At 39.1% G+C, this 17,122-nt stretch overlaps 2 protein-coding genes across 6 annotated transcripts in view; one reads left to right on the top strand and one right to left on the bottom strand.

Moving 5' to 3' along the window:
- SPATA17 (spermatogenesis associated 17) overlaps positions 1-6,105 on the bottom strand; it is a 96,217-nt gene extending 90,112 nt beyond the window's left edge. For all 3 annotated transcript variants that reach the window (XM_027453745.3, XM_038176578.2, XM_038176577.2), the window contains exons 1-2: positions 5,988-6,105; positions 840-929 (exon numbers count right to left, since the gene is read on the bottom strand). In XM_027453745.3, the coding sequence (XP_027309546.1) occupies positions 840-929; positions 5,988-6,055 (158 nt within the window). In that variant the 5' untranslated portion in view covers positions 6,056-6,105. The remainder of the gene's footprint in view (positions 1-839; positions 930-5,987) is intronic.
- Positions 6,039-17,122, top strand: part of GPATCH2 (G-patch domain containing 2) — a 123,182-nt gene continuing 112,098 nt past the window's right edge. For 2 of the 3 annotated variants that reach the window (XM_027453741.3, XM_027453744.3), the window contains exons 1-2: positions 6,039-6,250; positions 13,603-14,313. In XM_027453741.3, coding sequence (XP_027309542.1) covers positions 6,054-6,250; positions 13,603-14,313 — 908 coding nt within the window. In that variant the 5' untranslated portion in view covers positions 6,039-6,053. Of the gene's footprint in view, positions 6,251-6,315; positions 6,517-13,602; positions 14,314-17,122 lie in introns of those variants that run through there. The other variant, XM_027453742.3, reaches the window with a different exon arrangement.

The following is a 17,122-nucleotide window of genomic DNA, read 5'->3' as shown; positions in this document are numbered from 1 at the left end:
AAGTTGATCTGTGGAAGTTAATTTTCTACAGTAAGAATCCTGTTACCATACACTTACTAGGCAATTTTTGTCTAAGGTCCACAGCAAGAGAGATAAGAAAAGTCTATGCAAACAGCTTAACTGGAGAACGTTATTTTCTCCAGTCATGTCAACATCTCTCAGACAATACTGTCTATTAGTATCAGCATAGTGTTGGTGGGACTGCCAATTATATTCTAAAAGTTTGACTTATGAAGTGGTATCAAAATAAGTACTTGTTTTCTCGTTGAAGTTATTCATGGATAATAAGAGAGTGTCAAAGGTGCCCTGCCATGTATTCCTCATAAATAGACAGGGGAGGGTCAGGCTGGGGGGTAGGAAAAGGTTCTTCACCTAGAGGGTGGTAAGGCACTGAAACAGGCTCCCTGGGGAAGATGTCACGGCACCAAGCCTGGCAGAGTTCAGGAAGTATTTGGACAATGCTCGCAGACATAGGGTTTGATTTCTGGGGGTCCTGTTTGGAGCCAGGAGTGAGACACAGTAATTCTTATGGGTCCCTTCCAACTTGGGATATTTTATGATTCTATATTGAAGATGGACTGTTTCTTTGCTACTTATTAGCTGCTTACTAGCATCTTGCCATTTTAATTGCATATAGCTATGAAAATCAAAAATAATTGTTTTTTACAGTGGCCCAGCATATGTTTCATTCAATTTAAAAGCAGAATAAATGATAGACTGTTGTTTGTTTGTTTTTTTTTCAAAATTTTCTCATTTTATTAAAATCAAATAATACCATGAGAAATTTTGGAACTAAATTCAAGTACAAAATACAGATTAAAATAAGCCTAATATACTACCTCAGATAGGCTCGGACTCTGCATCCTCGAAACCAGCTCTGAATTTTGACAGCAGCTTTGTACTTTATTTTTCTGTCTTCATCTACACATCTGAAAACATAAAAAGTAGTAGTTATAGTAATCATAGAAAATATAAAAAGTAGTAATACCTATCAGCATGATAATTTAGTACCAAAACAGAAAAAAAATCCTTTTAAAATATTTCTTACTGTTGAAGCTTGTGATGTTTTTCCCTGGATTTTTCACCTACAGTTAAAATTTTAATTCTATGAAGTTCAATAATATTGCATAACAATATAATTTAGGTTAGTTGCATAGTGTGAATATAAAAAAGTTAAGTCCCCTACAGAGGACTGGAGACTTGATAGCCTGTAATCAATTTTAAAAATTTAAAAATTAGTACAGAAAGAAGGACTAAAAAAGATTGCTAAATAAATATTAAATTTATAAACTTTATTGGTATTAGACAGTAATGGAAAAATGCAACAGATTGCTTCAGAACAATACATGAATGAACCCAAACCATGCTACCTATTACTACAGAACTAAATTTTTTTTTAAAAGATATGAAAACTAAATATGACTGTAAGCTACTGCAACACTAAGGTATCACAACCTACAGGTGATATACTGTTTGGAAGAGTGTAATTCTTATTCCCATACAATACTGAATACGCATGTCAGCAAATTATGTTCTTCTGTTGTAGGTGAAAAATCTGGATAATTCTTTAATTAGGCCTGATTTATAACAAAAACTCCACAGCTATGTATAAAATTGGATATCCCTGGGAATATTAAGTAACTGAACTACAGTCAATATTATCATAATAAATATCAATTCAATCAATAAGAAGTGTTTATTAAGGGTAAGAACTAGTTTTAAAACATTTTACAAACAACACTTTTATTTTTATATTACTTGAAGAGTAATATTCTTCATCAGTATATCAGAATATCTGGTATATCAGAAGGGAATTTAAAGAAGATAAATATGGAAAAGAGGAAGAGATGAATGAAGAAAAGTGAGAGACGAATGTAAGGGGAAAATACAAGTTAGAACAATGAAAGCATATGAAAGAAATTAGATGTAGAAATTTGCAAACTTCAGAAGGCCTGGAATGGCAGAATATGGAATCTAAATGTGGCTTAAAAGGAAGAAGAAGCCAGGAATTAGAAACAAATGTTATTAGTAATTTGGAGAGATTCCAAAGCGATAATCATGGGGATCTTTTACACAGAATTATAGTAGTCAGTGCAACAGTTAATTGAGTCTTGACAGGACTTTGTGCACCGGGAATTCAAAGACATGGATTTTGGAGATAATGTAAAAATGAAACTGGCAGATTATTGGTGTGTGCTGCAGGCAGGCAAGGAGGGAACAAAATGAACCAAAAGAATTAGAAAACATGCTGAGATTGCATGATTGATTAATACAGATGCCAGAAGAACAGATGAAGTAGAAAGGATGCAGAGAAAGATGAAGAATTTGTTTTTAAGTTACAGGAGAAGAAAGGTTATCTATAAAGAGATACTAGTAAGGCAGCTGAAGATGCAAGATAGATGGAGATGGAGAATTAATGACTTCAAGAAAATCTTCAGGAACTATTAGTTGCCAAAGACTGGTGTTGAATGAGGAAGTACAAAGTAAACGCACACGCAGAAGCAGAGAAAGAAGCACAAGTGAAAGGACCTCATCCTCATCAAGTTAGAAAGTAATTCCATGAGATAGTCTTGCTTGTCTTCTTTCCATGGCTATTAGGAGAATGGTAATTGTGACAAAGCAAAAAGGCACATAAGGAAAACTGAATCTAAACAAGACTAATGAAGAGATTTTTCAGAGAATTAAAGAAGAAATCATGACTATGATGAGTTTCAGTGCCGAGGGGTAGAAACCAGCTATGAGACCATCTCTAGCTTTATTTATTTGTTGTTCGTTTGTTAGTTTTTCCAAATGTCAGAGTCAAGTTTATGAACTTAAAATTTTATCTTAATATTTTACTATCCTATTTTTTGTTAGCAACATGTTTACCAAATAGTTAAATTTCTTGTGCCTGCCACAGAATAACAATTAGGCTACTATTAATTAGTTTTCTTATCTAGCTAACATTAGTGAGTTCTTGCTGTTGTTTCAACATTAACTGCCTTGGAAAACACTAACAAAAGCAATTTTTATCTGATAAATTAGTATTATCCTCATTATATGTCATGAAAAACTAAACACCAATTTAATACCAGAGATCAAGAAGCATTAGCTCTGCTGCTATTATAGCAGCTGGTGCAGCATGTGCCTCCACATCACGTTACAGGAGCACCCATTTTTCTCATCATCTGACATGCATCAGACATGTTCCAGAACCTAGAAACTGTGGAAAAGAGATCTTCTTTTTTACACAGGACCACAAAACAAGTCAATATTAAAGCTGACATATATACTAGAGGGCTTTCTTGCTATTTTCTTGTCTAGCTTCCTAGACTTCATAGGAAGCAGACACTTCCAGAAATGAGTTCGATGAAAAACATTTTTATAATATATGAATATAATATAAGCATATTTATAATATATGAACATATGAGCAGCCATGGTCTGCTTCTGGAAGAGCAGAAGCCCAGCTGAGACATTAGAAGTCCTTACAACTTTTACTTAAGTGGATCAAGAACAGACTTAAGTTTCTTGCAATATAATTCCACAAGCACTTACAGCTGGCCTTGCCAGAAAAAGAAGTGGTTTGGGGCTTAAGTTGTTTAAGGCAATATCTGCCATTCTGATCAGAACGCATAGTTGTCATACAGTTTGAATTAAGCTTTCAGAGTTCCAAATACTTCTCAAAGACTTAAAAAAAAATAAAAAATAGTTAAGATCAACATCTAGCATATAGATGTTACAGCATATAAAAGTAGGCTCCTGGAAAAATAAGTGAATATACTAACAGGTCTTGTATATTCTAATACTTCTGCTGAGAAATTGCAGCCTCAAGGTGCAGACTTAAGGCCTCTTTGTGTTGTACTGTAAATGGGTAAGTCCTCCCCTAGAAAGGTACTTTCCCTAAAAGGACAGACAGTTTAGAAGACCCCATACTCTGAGACTAATGCAATTCTGTGTAAAGAATGACAGGAACATTATTAAGATCAGAAGAAGAACCATGTTAAATCGATCACTGGTCTAACCACAATCAAGAGGCAGGACATTACAGTCATCAGCCTGTCCTGATCTTTAATGGAACAGATGTAAAGTCGTGAAACAGCAAATGCATTCTGAAAGATAAAGAAGGTTTTCCAATTTGGGATTTACTTTAAGGCACTTCAATTACTGTGCTCCCCCTGCAGCAGTAATTGCTAGCAAGAGTACTTAGTTCTCACCAGAGTCACTTTAAGTCAAGCTGCTCTAGACGTTCTGTATGCTCTTGATGTTATACTAAGTTCTGCTTTTAGGTCTTGATAGATAGGCGAAGAAAGAAAGAGTTTTATTTTGTCTTAAAATTTGCTTGGTACACATGGAAATCCTTCAGGCTTTACCGCTGAAGGTAGCTGCAAACAGTGCAACTCATACAAACAAACAAAACAAGTACTTTGCCATCTATACTCTTCTACACTGTCTGATACTTTATAACAAGTTAGGTCTTTTGGGGGATCCAGTATTTCACTGTAGAATATTGGCTTTAAAGAGTAACGTGCTTTTTAAATATATCACATTTTTGTATGAATACCATCCAACTACTTGTGAATGATGAGTGAGTTCACAGATTACCCTTACTCATGCCCATAGCATCCCAAATTTGACAACTGTAACTGATGTATTACTTTATATAGAATAGTTCTGCAACTGAAACTAAAGTTGTTCTTTTATTTTGCACAAAATACTTCAAAGACCATTGCAAAATTGACACACTTCAATACCCAAAGTTTATTTTTTAAATTTAAAAGGGGCCCATCAAAACCTCTAAACAAGATATTCTGATTTGTTTCATGGTTTTACTCACAGCTTTGCTGAAAAAGTTCAAGATTTTCACCCTAATGAACAAAGATCAGATTACTGATCAGGCCTTCAGTTGCTCAGACTGAATGCTCTCATGTAAATTCTCAGCTGAAAAGCTCTGAATTTCAAGAAGCTGATGGATTATAGCCTATTCTTAAAAGGAAACAATTCATTTTTGGCAAGCTGTGCCAAAAAACAAATCCCCAAACATCCAGCATGCTGCCCTCCAATGGATTTCGACGTCTGACTCAGCCTGCTCTTTATAACCTGAAGTATGTGAAATACAAGTATAGTCTGCTGTAACTGATGCTCATTTAGTGAACTACTGCGTGTACAGCCACGAGAGTATGAGCTAAAGTTCAGCAAAAGAATGGGAATGCTCTATATGCAGGCAGAACTTGACCTCTCAACTTTTAGCAATGTTAGAGCCGTATTAGTCATGCAAATATTGTTGTAATTGGTTTCTAAAATGACACATTAAACAGTGAAGAAAAACCAGAAGTATCCTGGATATGATTTTTTTTTTTCTGTTTGAGTATAAATGTTATATGCACACTAGCAGCAACAATATATTTGAATAATAGGGTTTATAGTACAGGTGCATGAAATATTAAAAGAGCTCTCAAAATATCTTATTTCCTAAAATCTGACGTGTGAAAAGTTGCCACCTTCATGGTCAGAAAACCCCGCAGTGCAAAACGGCCCCTCCACAAAGGGGACACTAGCAGGGGATCCTGTCAGCGTGCTGCTCTGTAGGTGGAGATGTGGGTAGGGCAAGCATCTCCTTCTTCTCCTGGCATAAAAAAAATCTTTCACTTGGCAGAAAAAGAAAAAAAAAAAAGACTAAACGTATCTCAGGTGCTAGAGACACAAGCTGTCCGGTCTGCTTTACAGAGCTCAACTTCAAGCAGTGCGGATCAGAGCCATCAGCTCTCTCAGCGACTGGGGGATTCTCTGTCAATCTAAATAAATAAGTAAATAAATAAATAAACGAATGAGCAGATAGCGGACAAGCCCAGGCCGGGGGGGTGTATGGGACCACCGCAGGCTCCAGCCCCTGGCTTTGCGGGCGCCCCTTTGCCCTCAAAACGAGCCCGGGAGCCGGAGGGGGGAGGCTGCGAAGCCACCTATTTTTGGCGGAGCGCCGCCATCTCGCAGCCGGGCCCTCCGGGTACCTGTTCCTGCGGAAATACTCCTCCCGCAGCGCCGGCAGCCGGGCCCGCAGCCGGGCCAGGGCGGCCATGCTGCCCCCACGGCCCCCGCCCGCCCGACGCCGCCGCCGCCATGGCAACGGGCCGTACCACCCCGCGCCGCCCGCGGGTAGACCAGGCCGCCCGCGGGTAGACCAGGCCGCCCTCGGCCTGGCCCGGTGCCGTGCGGGGAGCGGGGCCGGCAGCGGCAGCCCCGCGGGGAAGGACCGAGGGGACGGCGGGGGACGGTAAGCGAGGAGAGGGCGCGGTGCTGCCAGCGAGGAGCCGGGGAAGGGGAGAGATGGTGGCGGCCGCCTTCCTGCCGGGGCCCGAGCCGCTTCCGGGCCCTCCCGGCGGGGGCCTGCGGAGCAGCGCGGCCGCCTCCTGCCCCCGGCCCGGTGTGTGCGGAGCGGCGCAGCCTCCCCGGGGAGCGGCCGGGGGAGGGAGGCGCCGGGTTCATGTTGCGGGGCGCCGAGCACAGCCCGACCCCAGCTCAGGCGGCGAGGACGAGCTGGTGAGGGCGGGCCGGGGGGCGCCGGCCCCGCGGAGGGCCCCGGGGCAACGCCTGGGAGCCGGGGAGGGGGCGAGGTGCGGGGATGCGGGGGGGTCCCTGCCCCTTGCTGCCGGCCTGGGGAAGGGGGGCTGCAGGGCTGGGGGGGGCTGCAGGAGAAAAGGGGGCTTGGGAGGGGGGATTTATTTTCGGGGAGGGGGTGTGCAGGGCCTGGACGTGCCTCCCAGGCTCGCCTCGCTTGTAAGCCAGCAGCAGGGGGAGGAAGGATTGTCCCCGCGCTGCTGGAAGAGGACGGCAGGCACGCAAACTGGTGCTGGTGGCACGGGGGCGTTTTATTTCTTGCGTTGTGGCAGAGCTGTCAAAGGCCCGGGCGCTTTGGTGGAGGCTGTGGAAACGGGCAGTGAGGTGTGGCTGCCGTCCTGAGGCCGCGGTCGCGAACCGAGCATCAACAAGTGTGGCCGCGGCCGATGAGCAAGGAGAGCTGAGCCAGTGCTGCTGCGATGTAATTCACACGTTAGCTGTTGTACCTAAGCCCAGATATTAGCATAGCGACTCTAAAGCTTTCTTCATAGGACTGTGGAAACAGGGTAACAGAAGAGAGCGATGTGGGTTTTATTAATGCGCCATGGAGGCGTAAAGGCTGTTGGTGAAGAGACCCGATGGAATGGAGCTGAAAAACCAATTGTTTCCTTCAGAACTCACTGTTTTTAATTTCCTACGTGAAGTTTTCAGTGTCTTGTGGTATGTTAGGTATCACGTGGTGTGTGTAACTTCATTTCACTTTAACTAATGGGAGTGGAGAGGACTGTGGTACTTGTTTTATTTTGTTTTTCTGGAATATTGATGATAATTTGAGGCCTGGGTTGAGGCTTTGCCACTTTTTCTAGAGGGAGCGTTATGTATACAGTCACCTGCAGGTAGGGTTGCCAGGTCTTCAACAGGTTTTATTTTATAGATCACTTTGCTTCTTACACGGCAACAGGAAAAAAGAGGAAGAAAGAGGCTTAGTTCTTAATTTTCTTACAGAACGAACTTCTTCCTCCTACATTTCAGCTGATACCACCACTTTGTGTGTGTGTGTCTGTCTGTTGGGGGGGGTAGTATTTCCATGGGTTTTTAGGTTTTGATAAATGAGAAACAGTCCTAATTAGAAAGCATTTTGCATAGATAGTATACAGTTCTAGAAAAAGTATGCCAGCATTGGTAGGCATATGGATGTGCCCATAAATGCAACTTCTGTTGGTTGTAGTCTGTAAATCTTCAGAGAATGAGGTATGCTCTTCTGGCAGAATTATTTTTATTTCAGTACTAAGGCTGTCTATAGTAGTAACTGTCTAAGAGGTTCATAGCTTGTATCTTCATTCCGGGAAAGTTTTCATTATAGACTTAACATGTCTTTTTTCTTTAAATTTAATTATTTTGTGTCTATATAAATTCATTTGGTTCCAGAGACTTTAAAAACAGTGTTCAGCAACACAAGGTACAGGAGCTTGGCATATTCTTCTGTAACTGTCATTAGACAGCTATATATAATAAATAAACTGCCTAGAGTTATTCAGCATAATTATTGAAGCGCTGTTTATTATCTATAGGATTGTTAATTTAGTAGTTCTGAAGTACTGCTAGAAGTCAGATGTATTTCTTCCAGGTTTGTCTGGCCCAAATTTTCAGGAGGACCAGCAACATAATCAGCTGATGAAATTCCGTTTTTCCTCAAATACTATTAACTTTTCCTCGTGTAGATCAAGTGCAGGGGAATTCCTAAACATGTCTAAAGGAGTTTCTCAAATGTAGAGTCAGTACTGAGAATTGATGTGCAGTGTGTAACAGGAGGTATAAAATGTTGCTTGTAGTTGTGTATAAATAAATGTGTAGGAGCTGTGCACCAAAAAGAGTTCATAGAAAATCCCAGCAAGTGTAGTAAGTGCACATCTTTCACTGTACAAGTACGACTTCCATAAATTCTCATTTTTTCATTTCCCCTTCTGTACTTTTAGTAGTTTGTGAAACTGATTTGTATATATACACATAACTTCCTACCAAAAAAAAAAAAAAAAGGTTGCTATACCTCAAAGATGAGATATATCCTGGGATTTGGGGTTTGTTTTTCCTTTTTCAGACATAGGCATGCTTCAAGATAGTCTCCTAACTTGTCTCAAGAGTCCTTGGTTCTTGTACTTGTTCAGAATATCTTACATGAAAGTCAAAGTAATTTTCTGATGCTTAGTTCTTGTAAGTTTTTGTTTTGACTCAGGCTTTTAAAATGTTAAAGTGAAGGTTACTTTTGTATCAAGTTTCTTTGATCTGTTTGTGAAACTTACTCTGAATGTGGTGGCTCTTAGCCTTCACAGGAAGCACTGGGCCAGACCCTCAGAAGTGGAGGAGGGCAGGGATTATCTGGTGCTCTCAGCAAGCTCTTCTGCCCCCCATGACGGTTGGTGCAGGGCTGGAATGTGGTTTGCTAATTGTGTAACTCTGAAAACCTGATTGTGCTGGGGAGGACACCTAAAGACACAGATGGATGCAGACATGGGACTGGGTGCTTTGTGGCCTCCTGTCAGCGATGGCCGTTTGATGGCTGTCGAGTTTAAATAATGAAGGCTCAGGCTGTGTTTCTTATACATACCATAATCTTCTATGTAACGTGGCTTTATAAGTTATTTCCTCATCCACTGTAGTTTCTTGCTAGCTATTTAATAATTTTTACTTAGTTGTCTTGCTTTAATTTGTTTCCCCCTTTATGCATATCCCAAGAGCAGGGATAGCTCTTGGGTTTGGAATCTGTAAATTCTACTGGCCAGGCAGTGAGATTTATCATCTGCTGCACCCTCCCAAAATCTTGCATCTGTTGACTCCAAAGTTTGGTCACATTCAGCGATAAAACAGCAGAGGTCTCAAAACTATTGTTTTGAGAATATCGCTTCTGATGCGAAGAAATGGAATGCAAATTAACACCTGCCTGAGAGTAAAGGTGCAGTGTGAGTACAACCAGTTCACAAGATGTTGGAGAAACAAGATTATATAAAGTCAGGATTTATAATCCTGATACTTGAGAAACTACTTGATTTTCTTGTGCTTTTAGCTTTTGATCGAGGTTGGTTGTGATGGCAGCAAAAAATCGTGGTTCTGAGGAAATTGCTTTTCTTTGGATTTGTTATTGAGGGTTACTTTTCCGAATTGGTGAAATGGATGTAGTATAACTTTCACTGTAAAGAACTCTTTATCTATTTAACAGAAAAATCTACAGAACCAGAAGGTAAATGTAAATGCAGCTGTCAGATGGTTTAGTAGAAGATACTACCTCTTCTTAAGAGTCCTGCAACTCTATTAGCAGTCCCATCAGTGTATTAAATGTTTGTTACATGTTCAGTGAGTGGTCAGAGCTCTACGTTGTTGTGTTTTAGGTGGGAAGTGAATAACAAAAAAAATATGATAGTCCACTTGCATTGAAAAATTAAGTGCCTGTTACTTCCCTCAGTAGTTTCTACACTGAATGTTAATGCTTAACACAAGCTGTGTTAGCCCTTTTTGGAAGAGGTGAAAGCAGTTATGTTGTTTCCTGCAACCAGTACTATTATGGTCTGCTTTGGTAAAGATAGAGAGGAAATGGGTCAGCCTTTAGTGAACTACATTAAAATTGCTTCAGATAAATGTAAAGGTCAGTGTGGGCAAACTATATTTTCTTATAGTAAAATAGAATCTTCTCCTAGTGAAGACATTACAGTTTATTGCTAGCTGTGGGCTGTTGCTGTAACAGCATTTTTATAGCCTTATGTGAGTCATGCTAAACTACGGCTCAACTTATATTTTATGTACCACAATAGGCTGTTCCGCACTCCTTATTACAATCTGTGAAATTTCTCATCTTAGTGAATGCAGTTGGTACTGGTTATGTCTTTAATACTTTTTGTCTGACTTCCATTATCACAATTATTTTTCAACCTATTTCAAACACAAATATTTTTGTTACAGTAGGCAATGATGATTGAAATATGTGCCACAGGTTTGGAATACAACCTTGACAGCTGGTTGTGATCAGGGCAGAAAGCTGCAAAACTGGACTTGTCTGATAAATAGTGCAGTAGTAGACACATGCTCCTGAATTTTGGAAACAGGTTTCAGTTTAACTCTTCTATCTGGTTGTTGATGCTTCAAATACAGCATTAGAAATGAGAGATCCAATAAAACGAAACAAAAGAGATTTCTTGGGCTTTCAGGAGAAGTAAAGTTTTAATGTGAACCACTGACATGTTGAAGGTACAGTGTGGTTAAAAAGCTGAAGAATGGTGTGTTTTTTCCCAAGGTACTCCACGGGATCTTCTAGTGTCCCAAACTGATCAATACTCATAATCATCCATTCTAAAGTAATCGTGATACTGTCTGATCTATCCAAAATGCAATGCAGTTAAAGTACAGCTGTATTATGCACAAGACCATGGCTGTAATTTGTAGCGTAAACAAGATCACTGCACTATACAGATCTTGGTTTATATGTTGCAGCTTTGAGATCAGCGAAGAGCTGTGATATTCAATAGAAATGATAAATTGCAGAAATGCTTAAGATTCAAAGTTGTAATTTAATGGAAACTAAATACTTTACTGCTTGGGGCCTTTTAAGAATCATGCTGTCCCTTTACTTCCAAAACACTTAATAGCGTTCACTCCTCTTGAGTTTCATCTTTTGATCTGACACCATCTGTATTGATAGTATTTATTGAAGAATTCAAGGCAAGGTTAGATCAGATATATAAATCCAAAGTGGATATATTCTGTTTGATCTTGAAGTATTCCATAGAAGTAAAGCAACTTTACCAGCATACTTCCGCCATTATCTGAAGTAAATTGATATGCCCACTGTAGGAGCTACATTGATTTTAGTGATAGCTATCCATATGGATTAGGGATGCTGAATTGAATGAATTAATCATAAACTGTGGTGTAAGACATTAGTATCCCCATTTTACTTTGTGCTGCAGGGGAAGCAGCAGAATGGGCTGCAAGAATGTATACGTTCCAGTTAATGTTTTGGTATGGTAGCAGGAGAAATCTGTTCTTTTTGGGAGGTGAAGGTACCTTTAAGCCTACTAGTTAGTTCCGCTTCTTTCAGTTCTGCTCGGGATGTGAAAGCCTGCAGCAGAAGGGCTGGGCTAGTAGCTGGGGGAACAATGGCTCACACTAAATCTACTGGAGCTCATCTGAATCTTATGCTCCTTTATATTAACTCAGAAGGATTAGAAAGCCCCCTAAACCAGAAGAGCATCTTTTCTGATACCTGCACATGAAAGGATATCTGTCTTCACGGGGTGTTTATCAGTAAGGCTAAAGTGGCTAGTGCCCCCCCGGCAGTGGTTGTAGCTGCTGAGAAATGTGGGCCAGTTTGTCTATGTAAGTAAATAGAAAAGCCTGTACAAATTTACATGGACTTGCCTTTACCAGTGATTTAAGTTCCTACTTCAAAAGCCAAGACAAAACAAACAACAACAAAAAAAAGCTCACTACCCTGTGATAATAAAAATTTAGGAAGTAAAACCAAGATTAGCTCTAAATCATTGTAATGGCACATGTCTATAAAATTGAATCCAAGATTAATTGGCTTTCTCTTCTCTCTCTGGATTTTCAGATAATTATTGCTTCATTTGAAACACTTTTCCTGTTCTGTTCTTTCTCTTGTTTCTGAGAAGTATTTTTATGTGATTATGGAGGTTATGATGCTTGGGAACCAAATAGCTTACGGAAACTTGTAGTATTCTTCCAGAGCTGTTTTCACTCATTACAAGATAATATAAAGATTCTGCTGTACCAGAGCAGAAGAAAGCAGATGAGCCAGAGAAAATGTTACGTTAAGAGGGACTAATGGGACTAGAGATTTCAGCAGGTTAGAAAAAGATATGAGAAACAAATGCAAGTGACACTCTAGTTTCAGGAATTCAAAATGAGCTTGAGTTTGTAGCACTCTCTGCTTCTGGTAATCTTGCAATTGGAATGTGTGAGTATCTGTGAAAAATATTTAAAAGGATAATATGTCTTTACATAAGAGTTTTCATGACCAGCTTGGGTTTATTCTTAAAGTGCTCATCAGTTCCTTCATTAATATTTAACACTTCTTTGCATTCTTTGTGTTCGTAATTGTCACCAGGTAGGCATCTTTAACACTGGAGCTTGTAGTGAATGAGAAGGATTAGAGTTCATCGGTCTATTGATGTTCTCTTTTAGTAGTTATGTTCATATAAAGTATGAGTGAACTTACTGAAGCACACTGAGTTAAGCATGCTAAATGATAGTTTAAAATTTGAGAAGAGAGGAGTGAAACATATAAAAGGTTAAGGCATCCATCAGACGATGTGTGTGGTTAGGGATCTTTTTACCTACACAGGCGTGTGATTCTGTTGATGGTGGTGCCTAGATGTGGTAGGAAACTTTGCATTTGATACTTCAGAATTACTCATAGCAAAGTATTCTCTCAACTTAATATCACTTCACTGAATCAATATTTTAAAAAATGAAATAGATATTAGCCATTTGGAAAGATGGATTTACTATTTTAAAAGTCATCTATTATCCAAGAATTGCTATCTTCGTTTTGGCATCTACGTAGCATCAAGAGATAATTATCCTTTAAAGATTTTATCCCAGTGACAACTCTTAAACAGAACTCGCTAATACACTACCAAGGAGTAATATTACGTATTCAATTTCCCATTCATAATTTTAAAACATGCTCCCTGCCTACAGTTAGTGAGTGTTCTTGCAATGTGGAATCCCTGAAAATCATGAAAATGTGATGAGAAAAATTAAATACAAACAATAATAGCAAGGTCAACAATAAATAGGGGAAAAAAGATGCTCTTGTTTCCAAGACAGAAAATTGGGATGGTAACCTTTTAAAAGGTGTACTAGTGTGTTGCAAGTAGAGTAGGACAAGCTGGCAAGGTTTTGGATCTCATCAGAAATATGGTGATGTTCTAAGATAGCCATTAAGACTCCATTGCCTAAAGTGACTAAAATTATTTTGGCAGATGAAGTTGTATTTGACACTTTTCAGATTCATTTGTTGGTTTCTTTGTTTTCTTTTTCTCTTGGAAAATACAGGCATTTCAGTAGGACTATGGAGGAGCTGGTTCATGATCTAGTCTCAGCACTGGAAGAAAGTTCAGAACAAGCCAGAGGAGGTTTTGCTGATACTGGAGATCATTCTCGAAGTGTGTCTTGTCTTCTAAAAAGACAGGCAAGAAAAAGGAGGGGACGAAAAAGACGCTCATTTACCACCCATCATCCTTGGGAGACTGGTCACTGTTTAAGTGAAGGTTCGGATTCCAGTTTAGAAGAATCAAGCAAAGATTACAGGGAGAATCATGCTAATAAGAAAGACCACAGTGACTCGGATGACCAGTTATTGGTTGCTAAACGTAGGCCTTCCTCAAACCTAAATAACATTAGAGGCAAAAGACCTCTATGGCATGAATCAGATTTGGCTGTGGACAGTTTAGGAAATAGAACTTTGCGTAGGAGAAGAAAGGTGAAAAGGATGGCAATAGATCTGCCATCAGAAGTTTCTAATGCACTGACAATAACTCAACAGCAGGATAACAGAGATCAAGAAATGGACAATGACAACAAATCGTACCAACATCAAGAGTTTTCCAAGAGCAAAGTGAAAAAAAGGAAAGTAGCTGCAGTTCGACAAGGACCAGAAGTCTTGGATGAAGGGGTAGTAATAGAAAATGAAGAAGTGAACCAAGCAAATAAGGACAAAATGGACTATGAGGAGCAAAAAGGCTCAGATGAGAACATGAGCGACAGGTTATTCTTTCTCTTCCTTTTTTACAGAAACTTTACATGTTTGTTTGCTTATGTTAATATTGCTAATGTTGGAAATATTTTTTTCTTTAATTTCAAAGTTAAATCAGTAGTATCTGCTTTAAAAAGTTGCTCATAGAGTTGTTGAGGTTTTTTGCTCATAAATCTACTATTTTTAATGTACTAAGCTGAGTTGATCAGGCTAAAGGAATTCAGCATAAAATAGTCATGTAGTAGAGGAATAACAAAGTAATAATACATTCTAATTGTTTCAAGGTGAAGGATGACAGAATGCACTGATGATTAATACGTTCTTTTTCTGGGTATTTCAACTGGTGACAGTTCTCAGACATTCTTACAGACAATAATTTAGATTTTCTAATTTCTAGACATTGGTGCTTTGATTGTTATCTCTATTCATCAGAAAGGTTGTCAGTGTTTAGATTTGCCATTTAGACAGTATGTTCCTTTGTGTCATGGGCATGAAGAGTCTGCAGGTTGCTAAGGATATACATCATTTATGAAATGCAAAAACCAATTTACAGTTCAGAAACACCTGAGCTTGCCATTAGAAAAATGGGGGAATGATGACCCTTTGGCAGTACACCTCATCCATCCATTCCAGACAGCAGGCATACTACAATGGTAATTGTTTCGAAAGTACTATTTTGACAACACAGTAAGGTGTAAGTCATTTTTCCACCATACACCAGGGACTTTACCTGCAGGGCCTGGTAAGCCTGATTATGTTTATCCCATGTGTCTGGTTCTGAATGCAGAACTGTCAACAAGAAAGACTCCTATTAAAACTCGCAACTTCAGTCACTGGCTTGACAGTACTACTGTCTCTGGTTTTATTTTTTGTATTTTTATCTATAAACTGTTGAGCAGACAAATTGGTTGCTTTAATGACAGCAGTATTGATAAGTGACTAACTCAAATTATTGTCAGAAAAGTTCTTCCAAATCTTTTTTAATTACATGCTGGTTTTGTCCCTCACCTGCAGACAACAGTTGAAAGAGCAGTGTGAATCTTGACTCTTACATTCCTAAAGTTTTAACTAGTAGAACAGAAGCAGTATTTCAGGACAGCAAGTTTGATTTCAGACTTCTCACTTCAGTGTTAAAGTTATGGGTTTGACTTGTCAGAGAGCCTTTAGAAAATGTCCTTTCCTTCTTCTTTGATACTGAGAATTGGCCTCCCCCTGTATTTGGTATTTCAAGACAGATAATTAGAGTCATAGAAAGGCTCGGGTTGGAAGGAACCTTAAAGATCATCTAGTTCTGACTCCCCTGCCATGGGCAGGTCTGAAAAGAAAGTTTCCTTGGAGCTAGGAACTGTTGCATAATTTACTTTATGTCCATATTCTGGTCACACTTTTATTTTTAAAAGACTTTTTGTTTATGTTTTTAGTTCAGTGCTCAGGCTTCAAGCTTGTAAAATGTTGGCATCTATATGATTCCAAAGATGATTTCCTTTGCGCTTGGTTTTGAGCACTGGAATTAAGATTTGTGATCAGAGCCTGTCCCTTTCTCATACTCCCGTATCCTTAATGCTGAACTCCTTGGCCAAGTTCAGACAAATTTGGCAATGTACAGAGTTCTGGATGATGATTTAAAGCCTACAAACTTTGGCATTTGTTTGCTTTTTAAGTGGCTAAATAGTGAAGAAATCTCAATTGCTGCTTTTGAAAATGAGAGCAGTTGAACTCAGTCCTTTCATGCAAGAGATGCCTCCCCTCCAGCATCCTGCCAGTTCCTGTGCGTATGGAGGCTGCCCAGTTTCTGGGGACAGGACTGAATGGGAAGCAAGGTCACAGGTTAAGGGACACTTTGCTGGTAATTATGACTATTAATCAAAATATTTATTTGCTTCCACAATTGTGCAAATAAAGTTGTAAAAACTTCTTCAGTAGCAAAGGTGTTCCTTCCAAGTTTTTGCTTGCTGTTTATAATTAAAAGGGATCTGTAGCATTCTTCTTTTTTCCTAGAAGTCTTTCTGGGGGAATTCTCTTTACAAAGCAGAGGAATTAGCAAAATACAGTGTTAAAATTTATTAAAATTATAAATAACTTCCATCATAACAACTTTCATTTACTTAGATATTAATATGTTAATTCCAGGGGTTTATAATTTATTCAGTGAAATGATTGCAATGTGGCATTTACCTCAGGTGTGGCTCCTGCCTTATTTGACTGTAGCTAAAGGGGAATGAACACTGGCTGCTGTGGGATATGTCAGTGTTACAGTTTATTTTTATTTTTTTGACAAAGGAAAATAAGAATAATTTTGAAAGCTTCAAGTGGTTGTTTTCATGAACTGGTTAGTCCTTCCATGACAATTATGGCACAACTCAAATGTTTTATTTAATTAAAAAAAATAAAATAAAAAAGTCTGTTCTCATATAGGAAGTCTTGGTGAGAAAAGTGGCTGAAATACTAGGGTTGAAGGTCTTCCAGGCTTTTAAGTACAAAGAACAATTTTTAATAAATGGATGGGAAGTACCTATGAAAAAGGGAGGGAGGGTGTTATTTTTTGGAGAAATGTGTAATGTAAACTTGTGCACAATAAAATGTAAGGAAAGTAAAGCCATGCGTGTTGTAATTAAAGTGAGGATGGGATGCTTGCTAGAGAGCAGTTTCTAGGCCTTGCAGCATCATGAGGTTCAAGTTGTGGTCTCCCTCATGAAAGATGGTTCCATCCCCAGTGCTTGCAATTCGTTGTTATGCTTAGGGCAATTGCACAAGTACTTAAGTCTCTGTTCTTACTATATTATGTGTAAAAGACGTACTTTATTATAAGTACAAAAAGTA

The sequence above is a fragment of the Anas platyrhynchos genome, chromosome 3, assembly GCF_047663525.1.
Source record: "Anas platyrhynchos isolate ZD024472 breed Pekin duck chromosome 3, IASCAAS_PekinDuck_T2T, whole genome shotgun sequence".
In the NCBI taxonomy this organism is placed as follows: Eukaryota; Metazoa; Chordata; class Aves; order Anseriformes; family Anatidae; genus Anas; species Anas platyrhynchos.
Note: the sequence above shows the minus strand (reverse complement) of the source record. Positions and strands in the feature narration are given on the sequence as shown.